General features: G+C 47.4%; 2 protein-coding genes across 3 annotated transcripts in view; one reads left to right on the forward strand and one right to left on the reverse strand.

Moving 5' to 3' along the window:
- The first annotated feature begins 53 nt into the window (after window positions 1-53).
- ddo (D-aspartate oxidase) lies at window positions 54-4,174 on the forward strand. 2 transcript variants are annotated; one of them, XM_029426608.1, is made up of 5 exons: window positions 54-208; window positions 562-753; window positions 1,475-1,583; window positions 1,654-1,830; window positions 2,580-4,174. In XM_029426608.1, the coding sequence occupies exons 2-5, from the start codon at window positions 582-584 to the stop codon at window positions 3,136-3,138; spliced, it is 1,017 nt and encodes a 338-aa protein (XP_029282468.1). In that variant the 5' UTR covers window positions 54-208; window positions 562-581; the 3' UTR covers window positions 3,139-4,174. The 2 variants fall into 2 exon arrangements, with proteins under 2 accessions (XP_029282468.1, XP_029282469.1); XM_029426609.1 differs by having other exon boundaries at window positions 59-208; window positions 547-753.
- A 129-nt stretch (window positions 4,175-4,303) lies between these two features.
- The window catches only part of LOC115004880 (SAM and SH3 domain-containing protein 1), a 36,830-nt gene continuing 27,147 nt past the window's right edge, over window positions 4,304-13,986 (reverse strand). Inside the window, 3 exon segments of the mRNA XM_075074115.1 lie at window positions 4,304-5,672; window positions 5,674-6,145; window positions 9,783-9,911. Coding sequence (XP_074930216.1) covers window positions 5,516-5,672; window positions 5,674-6,145; window positions 9,783-9,911 — 758 coding nt within the window. The 3' untranslated portion in view covers window positions 4,304-5,515.

The following is a 13,986-nucleotide window of genomic DNA, read 5'->3' on the forward strand; positions in this document are numbered from 1 at the left end:
TTCCGCTGTGGACGGACGGTGGGAATGTGCGTGAGTTATCGCGAGAGGTGTGATTCTAGGCGAGACTCTGCACACTGACCGCATGTACTGTGTGACGTAATACTCGTTCCAAAGGTCGACACGCAGGAAACACTTTAACACTTGTTATGCACCTTTGTGCAGGTGAACACTCGCGGAGGAGAAACATTAGTGCTCATTAATATCACAGGTAGGTGAATACAGGTGTCTGTATGACATTATTCTGTGACTTTGTACTAACTACACGATACTTATTATTTTTATATTACATACTATCAATCTTATTACGACACACTTTACTTTTATGAATTTGTATGAATCAAGTAAAAGTACAACATACTTAAAGTGCAAAAACTAAAAGTACTCAAGAAGCAGAATAATATTATTGTCTTATAATTGTAAAAGCATGACTTTCACTACAGCTGGTGATAACGTGATATAACAGCTGGGGGGGGGGGGGGCAGCTGTCTCTCCTCTGAGCGGAACCTTTGACCTGCAGAAGTTGTGCATTAACTTGCAGTTTAAAAGCTTTGTGTGCTGCAGGTGAGACGCAGGTGTGCAGGATGAAGCGTGTGCGGGTGGTGGTGGTGGGAGCGGGCGTGGTGGGCTTCTCCACCGCCGTGTGCATCGCGGAGGCTCTGCCCCCCTGCAGCGTCACCCTGCTGGGGGACAGGTTCAGTCCCGACACCACCAGCGACGGAGCTGCTGGCTTGATGTTCACTGCTCAGTTCCCAGGTAACAATATAATGACACATATTTTATACACGATGCAACAAACTATTCTGTCTCTTAAATGTTTCAATGCTCAGCCAGAGTACACAGAGTACACACAGAGTACACACAGAGTACACACAGTACACACAGTACACAGAGTACACACAGAGTACACAGAGTACACACAGAGTACACACAGTACACACAGAGTACACAGAGAGTACACACAGTACACACAGTACACAGAGAGTACACAGAGAGTACACACAGTACACAGAGAGTACACACAGTACACAGAGTACACAGTCATGAGAATTGATTCTCGTAAGATCAAAGTACTTAGTAAAAGATTCTCACTCGTCACTTTTATAACTTTATAATCTTAAACATTCTTTCACAGTTTTACATCTTTAACGTGTCTAAAGTCTTATTTGGTAAAATGCAGGAGTCAAATTATGGAATACAAACTTTTACTTATCGACTGATTTCAAACTCTTTAATGTCTAAAATATATTACAGCAGTTATATTACAAACTAAAAGAATCTTTAGATCCGAGTTGTTTTAGAGCTGCTGTGTTTGTATCATCTGCAGATCGTTTGTAGTTTCAGTAGTTAACGACACAACAAATGTAAAAAGACATTAAACGTCTCGCATGGAAGTGAAGTCGCTGCTGCAACATGCAGTTAAACGGGTGGAGTTCCTCCATCACTGAGTTAATGTGGAGGATGTTCCTCTCGTCAGATGTTCCTCTGGAGACGCAGAGACGCTGGTTTCAGTTGAGCTTCGATCACCTGCTGCACATCGCTCAGTCTGAAGTGGCTCCTGAGGCCGGGGTCATGCTGAGCTCGGGGTAACTGCTGTGCAGCTTTCAGCTCTGCATGTTTCTCTCTGCATCCTCTCACTCCTCTTCTGCTCTCCAGCTGGCAGATCTTCAGGGACGTCCCGGCCGAGCAGAAACCCTTCTGGTCAGACTTTGTGATCGGCTTCCGCTTCATGAGCGACGGGGAGCTGAAAAGGTTTCCGGATCACAAGTTCGGCCACGCGTTCACGACCATCAAGTGTGAATGTAGCAGCTACCTGCCCTGGCTGGAGAAGAGGTGTGTCCTCTTATTGTCACTAATAATGATAATTATGATAAAACACTTTATGCATCAAACACTTTTCATACAAGAGATGGAGCTCAAAGTGTTTCACACACAAATAAATCACAAAGTTCCAGAAGGTTTGAAAGGTTTCTTTGAAAAAATCTGCAAAATCACAAAGAAATTATGTTCAGACTTTCAACTTTACGACGGTCCTTGAACACATCATGTCTTCCATATGTTAATGTCATCAATGTCTTTATTCTACACGTCTCCATCAATGAAGCGTGAGCACGAAGCAGATCCTGGAAAACATTTAAATGAAGAGGAGACACTTTTATTTATATTAGCAACACTTAAATGTTTAATATTAAATATATATACACGGGGTTATTTCCCCCACAGAGGAACATGTGACAGGAAGCTGCTCTATCAGAGCAACGAGAAAATAAAATGATGCTCAAATATAAAGTGAAAGTAAAAAAACATCATTCAGAATAATAAAAATGAGGGAATTAGTAAATAAATAACATTAATTATGAGCCAAATAAATAAGAAATCCTTTTGGTGAGATATTCCATCATTTCTGAGCATAGGTAACAAAACCCAGAAGTAGAAGATCTGAGCGCTTGTGAAGGATTATAAATGATTATTTTTATATTATTTAGTTTTAAACTCACATCACTTATCTCATCAGGTATTTGCAGATAAATGTATGTTTAGTTTCTGCTCTTTATAACAACATGAAGTGTTGTTTTGTGAAGGTTCAGGAAAGCTGGAGGTTGGGTGGAGCAGAGGAGGGTGGAGAGCCTTCAGGAGTTAAGCAGCAGCTACGACATCATCGTGAACTGCTCCGGTCTGGGCTCCAGAGAGCTGGCGAGTGACGAGGCGGTGCAGCCCGTCAGAGGTCAGGTCCTGAAGATGAAGGCGCCATGGCTGAAGCACTTCATCAGAGACGGGGACGGGATGACCTACATCTACCCCGGCATACACAGCGTCATTGTGGGCGGCACGAGGCAGGAAGGGGACTGGCGCCTCCAGGTGGACGAAGGCGACACGCGGAGCATCCTGGAGCGCTGCAGCCGGCTGGAGCCGTCGCTGCGCAGGGCGCGAGTCCTGAGCCAGTGGGTCGGGCTGCGGCCGAGCAGGAGGAACCCGAGGGTGGAGCGGGAGCTGCTGCAGCTGCAGGGACGCAGCATGCCCGTGGTGCACAACTACGGCCACGGAGGGGTGGGGGTCACACTCGCCTGGGGCACCGCCCTGGACGCCTTGGGGCTGGTCCGGCAGAGCCTCCATGAGATGCAACGACAGGCTAAACTGTGAAGTCTGTAACTAAATCCTGCTTTTACTGCTGATAACACCCGTCTTTAAATAATAAATGAGATTTAAATCATCGATAGACAACTAATCAAAACGTAAATCTTAAGAATTTACAAGTTTGACATTTTAAACAGTGTGTATATAAGGAAATCATTTATGTCATGGGTTTGTAGAGTATAAGACAGTGAGCCGGCCCTCAGTTAAAGCTTGGGAAGAGCGGGCCCATAGTTAAAGCTTGAGAAGAGCCGGGCCCTTAGTTAAAGCTTGGGAAGAGCCGGCTCTTAGTTAAAGCTTGGGAAGAGCTGGCCCATAGTTAAAGATTGGGAAGAGCCGACCCATAGTTAAAGCTTGGGAAGAGCTGGCCCTTAGTTAAAGCTTGGGAAGAGCTGACCCTTAGTTAAAGCTTGGGAAGAGCTGGCCCTTAGTTAAAGCTTGGGAAGAGCGGGCCCTTAGTTAAAGCTTGGGAAGAGCTGGCCCTTAGTTAAAGCTTGGGAAGAGCTGACCCTTAGTTAAAGCTTGGGAAGAGCTGGCCCTTAGTTAAAGCTTGGGAAGAGCTGGCCCTTAGTTCAAGCTTGGGAAGAGCCAGGCCCTTAGTTTACTTGCTTACTTTTGCACAGATCCTGGATGCCTTTGGGATCATGATTATGTCATTTGATTAAATAAACACTCAACAGACAGGAATAAGTTTGACAAAAGTTCAGACTTCATCAAATACATAAAGTTCTGACCTAACGTATTCATTAGTTTGTGACTGTAATAAGAGTAAAATTCAACAAAACTAACAATTTTAATAATATATTTTACTTAACTGTTGACAGGTTTTGTGATGTCATAATAAATACTACTTTTTAAATTTCTACTATTTGATGGCAACAGTTGCAGAGAGACGAAGAAACACTTGAAAGTAGAAAGTGATGAATGACAAGAGAAAGCTTTATTAATGAACAGAATAATATGTACATGATTTACTGATGTCAAATAATAAACAACTCATGTTCTTTAAAATGCTGGAAATTAAACTTTGTCAAGACAAATGAAACCTGCTGTTTATTATTATTATTATTATTATTATATCTCGTATTTTACAGCGCTTCATTTATTACAATCACTACTTGCAGTTAGATTAAAGTCCACATATCATAATCTATTTAAAGTAATAATTGACTAAAGGATCTTTTATATATCACTAACTCACTGTTCATATGAATTCATAAAGAAAACTGTTTTGCTCCATTTAAGACTTTTCGACGTTTTTAGATTCGCTCACTTTGGAGGCATGTGAGAAAGTGTTGTTAAAGAAGTAAAGGCGAGACGGGAGTAAAGGTGAGATGGGAGTAAAGGCGAGACGGGAGTAAAGGCGAGACGGGAGTAAAGGTTGAGACGGGAGTAAAGGCGAGACGGGAGTAAAGGCGAGACGGGAGTAAAGGTTGAGACGGGAGTAAAGGCGAGACGGGAGTAAAGGTCGAGACGGGAGTAAAGGCGAGACGGGAGTAAAGGTCGAGACGGGAGTAAAGGCGAGACGGGAGTAAAGGTTGAGACGGGAGTAAAGGCGAGACGGGAGTAAAGGCGAGACGGGAGTAAAGGCGAGACGGGAGTAAAGGCGAGACGGGAGTAAAGGTCGAGACGGGAGTAAAGGTCGAGACGGGAGTAAAGGCGAGACGGGAGTAAAGGTGAGATGGGGGTAAAGGCGAGACGGGAGTAAAGGTCGAGACGGGGGTAAAGGTGAGATGGGGGTAAAGGTGAGACGGGAGTAAAGGTCGAGACGGGAGTAAAGGTGAGATGGGGGTAAAGGTGAGACGGGAGTAAAGGCGAGACGGGAGTAAAGGTCGAGACGGGAGTAAAGGTGAGACGGGAGTAAAGGCGAGACGGGAGTAAAGGTGAGACGGGAGTAAAGGTGAGACGAGACGGGAGTAAAGGTGAGACGGGAGTAAAGGTGAGACGAGACGGGAGTAAAGGTGAGACGGGAGTAAAGGTGAGACGGGAGTAAAGGTGAGACGGGAGGTGAGACGGGAGTAAAGGTGAGACGGGAGTAACTGAGTTCAGAGGATCAGTGGTATTCCTTTAACACGTTGAGTTGTATTAAAGGCTTTGTTTGTGTTGGACTCCGTTGTTAATAAAGTTAGAATTTAAAAATAAAACTCATCTAAACTTTAGAATCCAATCGATAAACTATTAGAAATAAAGACTTTGTGTCGAGTGTAAACCGAGGAACAGATTTCATGTTGATATTAAAGTTTAGGGTTCTGGACACAACGAGACGTTTCTCAATATGTTCTGATGTTTGAAACGATTAATTGAGAAAATAATTGGCAGATTAATCCGTCGTGAAAATATCTAAGTTGCATCTGGTCTGTATTTCAAACTGAGAGGAAGTTGTTCTTCATCCAACATCAGCCGATGAAGACGAAGAAGAAGAAGAAGGAAGCGACTCCAGCTTTACTGTCGTGACCGTCTTATTATTTCTTCTCATTTTCAGCCGGCGGGCTTCAGAGTTGGCAGAAAGTGAGCGAGGCTCTGAGGAGACGGTATTCGTGCAGGCGGGCTGTGTGTTTGGTGGGGGGGGGGGGTAAAGGATGGTCGGACCTTCCTGCAGGAAGCTGCGTGCTTTCTGTTAATTCTGTTGGTTGAGGGGCAAACACAGCGTGCTGCCAGCTCTTCTCTGTCTCCAGACTCCAGTTCTTTGGGGGGATGAGTTTCCTCTGCTCCTCTCGGTGGAGGTCATGGAGGTCGTGGAGGGGGGGGCTGCTCCTCAGGTCTGATGCTGCAGCTCCTTTGAGCGCCGAGCAGCTCCAGCTCATCGCAGTGTGAAGAAGCGCTCCTGCTGGGCTCAGGAGGCTGACGCTGGTGTCAGGGGGGAGTGGGGGGGAGATACGGGGCGGGAGGGACGTCTTACAGGAGCTGCTGGAGGTCGAGGGAGGGGGGAGGGTGGAGGACTCAGGGGACGGAAGGTGGCTCAACTCAAAACCGGAGGAGGACCGGCTCGTGGAGGAAGAAGTCATTTTGTCCCTTCCTGAAATAAACAAGTGAGTGTGTGCAGATCAGGAAGCTGCTGAGACGTCTTTAAACTGACCCTCTGTACATCAGAACCCCCCCCCCCCCCCATGACCCTCTGTACATCAGAACCCCCCCCCCTCTGTACATCAGAACCCCCCCATGACCCTCTGTACATTAGCACCCCCCCATGACCCTCTGTACTTCAGAACCCCCCCATAACCCTCTGTACATTAGCACCCCCCCATGACCCTCTGTACATCAGAAACCCCCATGACCCTCTGTACATCAGGCACCCCCCCCATGACCCTCTGTACATCAGAACCCCCCCATAACCCTCTGTACATCAGAACCCCCCCCATGACCCTCTGTACATCAGAACCCCCCCCCCCATGACCCTCTGTACATCAGAACCCCCCCATAACCCTCTGTACATCAGAACCCCCCCATGACCCTCTGTACATCAGATACCCCCCCATGACCCTCTGTACATCAGAACCCCCCCCCCCATGACCCTCTGTACATCAGATACCCCCCCCCCCCATGACCCTCTGTACATCAGAACCCCCCCATAACCCTCTGTACATCAGAACCCCCCCATAACCCTCTGTACATCAGATACCCCCCCCATGACCCTCGGTACATCAGCTCCTCCGTGTTTCCTTGAACTCTTGAATAAAACTTTATTGTCTCTGCTGCCTCCACAGAGAACAAAGAATCAGATTCTTGATGAACTGAAGTTTTAAGAACAGAAAACTCTGAAAACATCTGTTTACTAACGAACAACTCAAGAATAAGAAAGTTTTAAAAAGTGCAGCTTGTGGTGAAGTGTTGCTGTCAGCAGCAGTAACAGTAACAGCAGCAGCAGTAACAGTAACAACAGCAGTAACAGTAACAGCAGCAGCAGCAGCAGCAGTAACCGCAACAGTAGCAGCAGCAACAGCAGTAACAGCAGCAGTAACAGCATCAGTAGCAGCAGCAGTAACAGCATCAGTAGCAGCAGCAATAACAGCAGTAGCAGCAGCAGCAGCAGCAGCAGTAACAGCAGCAACAGCAGCAGCAGTAACAGCAGCAACAGCAGCAACAGCAGCAGCAGTAACAGCAGCAGCAGCAGTAACAGCAACAGTAGCCGCAGCAGTAACAGCAGCAGCAACAACAGCAGCAGCAGTAACAGCAACAGTAGCAGCAGCAGTAACAGCAGCAGCAACAACAGCAGCAGCAGTAACAGCAGCAGCAGCAACAGCAGCAACAGCAGCAGTAACAGCAGCAGCAGTAACAGTAACAGCAGCAGCAGCAGCAACAGCAGCAGCAGTAACAGCAGCAGTAACAGCAGCAGCAGCAACAGCAGCAGCAGTAACAGCAGCAGCAGCAGCAGCAGCAGTAACAGCAGCAGTAACAGCAGCAGCAGCAGTAACAGCAGCAGCAGCAGTAACAGCAGCAGTAACAGCATCAGTAGCAGCAGCAGTAACAGCAGTAACAGCAGCAGCAGCAACAGCAGCAGCAGCAACAGCAGCAGCAGTAACAGCAGCAGCAGCAGTAACAGCAACAGTAGCAGCAGCAGTAACAGCAGCAGCAACAACAGCAGCAGCAGTAACAGCAGCAGCAGCAACAGCAGCAGTAACAGCAGCAGCAGTAACAGCAGCAGCAGCAGCAACAGCAGCAGTAACAGCAGCAGCAGCAGTAACAGCAGCAGTAACAACAGCAGCAGCAGCAGCAGCAGTAACAGCAGCAACAGCAGCAGCAGTAACAGCAGCAGCAGCAGTAACAGCAGCAGTAACAGCAGCAACAGTAACAGCAGCAGCAGCAACAACAGTAACAGTAACAGCAGCAGCAGCAGGGCGCTCGGTGTTGCAGGATGTTTCAGGACTTGTTTATTGGTCACCCCGACAGAAGTACTTCAGAGAACGCTGAGACTTCAGTTTAACTTTTAAACGTGTTAAACCTTTAACACCGAATGTGTCGTCGCCGACACATTCGGTGTTAAAGGGTTAAACCATTTAAAAGTTTCATAAATCTGCATTTTAGTGCATTTACAATTATACGAAATGCAAATAGTTGAACAAGTATAATATTTTATTTAGTAAATATTTTTAATTCTTTCAGGCACATGATAAAATATTGCGCAACATTTTATTTTACTGGACTAAAAAAATATACACACAAAGATCAGAATGCAGATGTGACGCCGCGTGACCTCCGACCTTCACAGGAAGTCGTTTATTAGACTGAAGCCAAACCAAAGAACCACAAGAAGAATGAATCACGCAAGAAACTACTGCAGGAGAAGATATCATCACACGCGCTTCAACAGTCACTACTATCAGCAAAACCACCACACACACCTCACAGCTGCAGATCTACAGATCTATAGATCTGTAGATCTGCAGTTGTAGATCTGCAGCCGTAGATCTGGGGCTGGTAGATCTGTAGATCTGCAGCCATAGATCTGGGGCTGGTAGATCTGCAGCCGTAGATCTGGGGCTGGTAGATCTGCAGCCGTAGATCTGCAGCCGTAGATCTGCAGCTGGTAGATCTGTAGATCTGCAGCCGTAGATCTGCAGCTGGTAGATCCGTAGATCTGCAGCTGTAGTTCTGCAGCCGTAGATCTGCAGCTGGTAGATCTGTAGATCTGCAGCTGTAGATCTGCAGCTGGTAGATCTGTAGACCTGCAGCTGTAGATCTGCAGCTGGTAGATCTGTAGATCTGCAGTTGTAGATCTGCAGCCGTAGATCTGGGGCTGGTAGATCTGTAGATCTGCAGCCGTAGATATGCAGCCGTAGATCTGCAGCTGGTAGATCTGTAGATCTGCAGCTGTAGATCTGCAGCCTTGATCTGCAGCCGTAGATCTGCAGCTGGTAGATCTGTAGATCTGCAGATCAAGGCTGTAGATCTGTAGATCTGCAGCCTTGATCTGCAGCCTTGATCTGCAGCTGGTAGATCTGTAGATCTGCAGATCTGCAGCTGTAGATCTGCAGATGAAACCATCTTCAGGTCACTTGAACATGTACACAGAGAACATCAGAGCTGCTCTGCACTAACATCTCTTTTAGTTTCATGTGATCACGTTTCTCTGTGAAGTCGATGCATCGTGAGCAGAGCTGCAGATATAGAGCTGCAGATATAGAGCTACAGATATAGAACTATACATATCAATATAATCTGTTATTCCTTCCATGGAATCAGAGATCTCGTGATTACTGATGTGAAACATGTTGAGTTGTTTTTAAAGAGCAGACTGAACTTTAACACATTTGTATTTGCAGTCACAGCAGCAGAAATATAAGTGTCTTCTATAATCTCACTTGAAAGTGTTATTGAAGTTAATCCAGTATTTAGTTCACACAGGAGCTTTATCATGCCGTATGGTTATATGACCTACGAGTGTCAGAGCACGGAGAGTTAGTTTAGAGACGACCTGCTGATATTATATCAGGATGCTAAAGAAAGACAAAGTCAGAAGCTCTGAACGCAAAACAGCTGGAGACGCAGAACAGCTGGTGCAGAAACAGAAGACTTGAAGAAGAAGCTTGAAGAACAGCCGGAGCACCAGAAGAGTCTTTCCAGAGGAGATGGTGCTGGAGCAGGAAGGACTGAAGTCTACAGCAGTGAGGAGGAGGAGGAGAAGAACGTTCAGGCGCGACTCAGGCTGTCGTTACCGTTCAGGTTCTCGTTGCTCTCGTAGCAGCCGGAGTCCCGTGGGGAGTCTCCCGTGAGGCCGCGCCGCTCCAGCAGCAGCTTCTCCTGAGAGCCTCCAGACTGCCTTCCTCGCTCCGGGTCGCTGCTACCTGCAGCGCACAACAACACCAGCAGGGGGCAGAAGGTCAAACACAAGACATCAAATCAACCCAACTGGGACATGATTCAGGGCGGAGCAGGAAGCTGTCTCTAGTGTGTGGCGCACCTGCACCGACAGAAACAGGAAGTAGAACGTGACCTGGAGTTAGTAGAGACGTCTTTCTCTCTAAGAACTGTAACTGACACACCTGTCTGACTTCTTTCATATATTTATACAGAAATATATATATTACTGTCTAAATATATATATTTATACAGTAATATATATATTTATACAGTAATATATATATTACTATATAAATATATATATTACTGTATAAATATATATATTACTATATAAATATATATATTTATACAGTAATATATATATTTATATAGTAATATATATATATTTATACAGTAATATATATTTATACAGTAATATATATATATTTATACATCCATCCATTGTCCACCGCTTATCCGGGATCGGGTCGCGGGGGCAACAGCTCCAGTAAGGAACCCCAATCTTCCCTTCTCCGGGCCACATCCTCCAGCTCCGACTGGGGGATCCAGAGGCGTTCCCAGTGAGGAGATATAATCTCTCCACCGAGTCCTGGGTCTTCCCCGGGGGCTCCTCCCAGCTGGACGTGCCTGGAACACCTCCCTAGGGAGGCGCCCAGGTGGCATCCTTACTAGATGAACCACCTCAACTGGCTCTACTCCGAGTCTCTCACGGATGGCTGAGCTTCTCACCCTATCTCTAAGGGAGACGCCAGCCACCCGTCTGAGAAAACCTATTTCGGCCGCTTGTACCCGTGATCTCGTTCTTTCGGTCATGACCCAGCCTTCATGACCATAGGTGAGGGTAGGAACGAAGATCGACCGGTATATTGAGAGCTTTGCCTTCTGGCTCAGCTCTCTTTTCGTCACAACGGTGCGGTAAAGTGACTGTAATTCCGCCCCCGCTGCTCCGATTCTCCGGCCAATCTCTCGCTCCATCGTCCCCTCACTCGCGAACAAGACCCCGAGGTACTTGAACTTCACTTGGGGTAAAGGCTCATTCCCTACCCGGAGTAGGCCATGGCCTCAGATTTTGAGGTGCTGATCCTCATCCCAACCGCTTCACACTCGGCTGCGAACCGATCCAGTGACTGTTGAAGGTCACAGACCGATGATGCCATAAGGACCACATCATCTGCAAAGAGCAGTGATGAGATCCTCAGGTCACCGAACTGCAACCCCTCTCCTCCACGACTACGCGTCGATATCCTATCCATGAAAATCACGAACAGGATTGGTGATAAAGCGCAGCCCTGGTGGAGGCCAACATTCACTGGAAACGAGTCCGACTTACTGCCGAGTATCCGGGATTGGATGGCCTCAAAAGTGACCCCCTCACCCCATACTCCCGCAGCACCTCCCACAGTATCACCCGGGGGACCCGGTCATACGCCTTCTCCAGATCCACAAAACACATGTAGACCGGATGGGCGTACTCCCAGGCCCCCTCCAGGATCCTTGCGAGAGTGAAGAGTTGGTCCGTTGTTCCACGACCAGGACGGAATCCGCATTGTTCCTCTTCAATCAGAGGTTCGACTACCAGCCGAACCCTCCTTTCCAGTACCTTGGAGTAGACTTTACCAGGGAGGCTGAGAAGTGTGATACCCCTGTAGTTGGCACACACTCTCTGGTCCCCCTTTTTAAATAGGGGAACCACCACCCCGGTCTGCCAACCCCTAGGCACTGTCCCAGACTTCCACGCAATGTTGACGAGGCGTGTCAAACAAGACCGCCCCTCAACACCCAAAGCCTTCAGCATTTCTGGACGGATCTCATCAACCCCTGCGGCTTTGCCACTGTGGAGTTGTTTGACTACCTCAGTGACTTCCATCAGGGAAATTGACGATGATCCCCCATCAGCTTCCAGCTCTGCCTCAACCATAGAGGGCGTGTTAGTCGGATTCAGGAGTTCCTCAAAGTGCTTCCACCGGCCGATAACCTCAGTCGAAGTCAGCAGGGTCCCACCCTTGCTGTACACAGCTTGGATGGTTCCTCGCTTCCCCCTCCTGAGGTGCCGGATGGTTTTCCAGAAGCACCTTGGTGCCGACCGAAAGTCCTTCTCCATAGCTTCTCTGAACTTCTCCCACAGCCGCTGCTTTGCCTCTGACACGGCAGAAGCTGCCGCCCTTCTAGTCCTTCGATACCCTGCAACTGTTTCCTGAGTCCTCCCGGATAACATAACCCGGAAGGACTCCTTCTTCAGTCGGATGGCTTCCCTGACCAGCGGGGTCCAACACGGTGTTCGAGGGTTACCGCCCCTTGAGGCATCTAAGACCTTGAAACCACAGCTCATCACCGCAGCTTCAGCAATAGAGGTTTTGAACATCGCCCACTCAGGTTCAATGCCCCCAACCTCCACAGGGATGTCTGAAAAGCTCCGCCGGAGGTGTGAGTTAAAGATCCCCAGGACAGGGGCTTCCTCCAGACATTCCCAGTTCACCCGCACTACCCGTTTGGGTTTACCAGGTCTGTCCAGAGTCTTCCCCCACCCCTTGATCCAACTCACCACCAGATGGTGATCAGTCGACAGCTCCGCCCCTCTCTTCACCCGAGTGTCCAAAACATGCGGCCTCAGATCAGATGATAAAATCGATCATTGACCTTTGGCCTAGGGTGCTCTGGTACCACGTGCACTTATGAGCATCCTTATGTTCGAACATGGTGTTTGTTATGGCCATTCCATGACTAGCACAGAAGTCCAACAACAAACGACCGTTCGGGTTTAGATCAGGGAGGCCCTTTCTCCCAATCACGCCTCTCCAGGTGTCTCCATCATTTCCCACGTGTGCGTTGAAGTCTCCCAGCAAGACTACGGAGTCCCCTACTGGAGCCCCCTGCAGGGCTCCATTCAGGGTCTCCAAGAAGGCTGAATACTCCGAACTGCGGTTTGGGGCATAGGCACAAACAACTGTCAGAGTTTTCCCCCCCATAACCCGAAGGCGTAGGGAGGCGACCCTCTCGTCCACCGGGGTAAACTCCAACGTAGCCACGCTCAGCCGGGGGCTAGCGAGTATCCCCACCCCGGCCCGACACCTCACACCTTGGGCAACTCCGGAGAAGGATAGAGTCCAACCCCTATCCAGGAGTACGGTTCCAGAGCCAAGACTGTGTGTAGAGGTAAGCCCCACCAGATCCAACTGGTAGCGCTCCACCTCCCGCACTAGTTCCGGCTCCTTCCCCCACAGAGAGGTGACGTTCCACGTCCCCAGAGCCAGCCTCTGCTGCCCGGGTCTGGTCCGTCGAGGTCCCTGACCATCACTGCCACCCGTGTGACAGCGCACCCGACCCCAGCGGTTTTTCCCATGAGTGGTGGGCCCACAGGATGGATGGATGGGAGGCATCAAGTAGCTTCTTCGGCCTGTGCCCGACCGGGCTCCGTGGCAAACCCGGCCACCAGGCGCTCGCTGTCGTGGCTCCAGACGGGGGCCCCGGGCTTCCTCCAGTCAGGGTCTCTACTTTCCTTTCCCTTTTTTTTTTTCATGAAGTCGTTTTTGAACCATTCTTAGTCTGGCCCCTCGCCTGAGACCAATTTGCCTTGGGAGACCCTACCAGGAGCACTAGGCTCCAGACAACACAGCTCTCAGGTTCATAGGGACACACAAACCTCTCCACCACGATAAGGTGATGGTTCCCAGAGATTTTATATATATTTATACAGTAATATATATATTTATACAGTAATATATATTTATACATTAATATATATATTTATACAGTAATATATATTTATACAGTAATATATATATATTTATACAGTAATATATATATTTATACAGTAATAGTAATATATATATTTATACAGTAATATATATTTATACAGTAATATATATATATTTATACAGTAATAGTAATATATATATATATTTATACAGTAATATATATTATACAGTAATAGTAATATATATTTATACAGTAATAGTAATATACAGTAATATATATATATTTATACAGTAATAGTAATATATATATATATTTATACAGTAATATATATTTATACAGTAATATATATATTTATACAGTAAT

The sequence above is a fragment of the Cottoperca gobio genome, unplaced genomic scaffold, assembly GCF_900634415.1.
Source record: "Cottoperca gobio unplaced genomic scaffold, fCotGob3.1 fCotGob3_208arrow_ctg1, whole genome shotgun sequence".
NCBI lineage: Eukaryota > Metazoa > Chordata > Actinopteri > Perciformes > Bovichtidae > Cottoperca > Cottoperca gobio.

Excerpts from the sequence above, each read along its gene's own strand:
- ddo (XM_029426608.1), top strand. The coding sequence starts at position 582 with ATGAAGCGTGTGCGGGTGGTGGTGGTGGGAGCGGGCGTGGTGGGCTTC. Across the intron at positions 1,584-1,653 it reads GGGGTCATGCTGAGCTCGGG|CTGGCAGATCTTCAGGGACG; the intron begins GTAACTGCTGTG and ends TCTGCTCTCCAG. Across the intron at positions 1,831-2,579 it reads CTGCCCTGGCTGGAGAAGAG|GTTCAGGAAAGCTGGAGGTT; the intron begins GTGTGTCCTCTT and ends TGTTTTGTGAAG.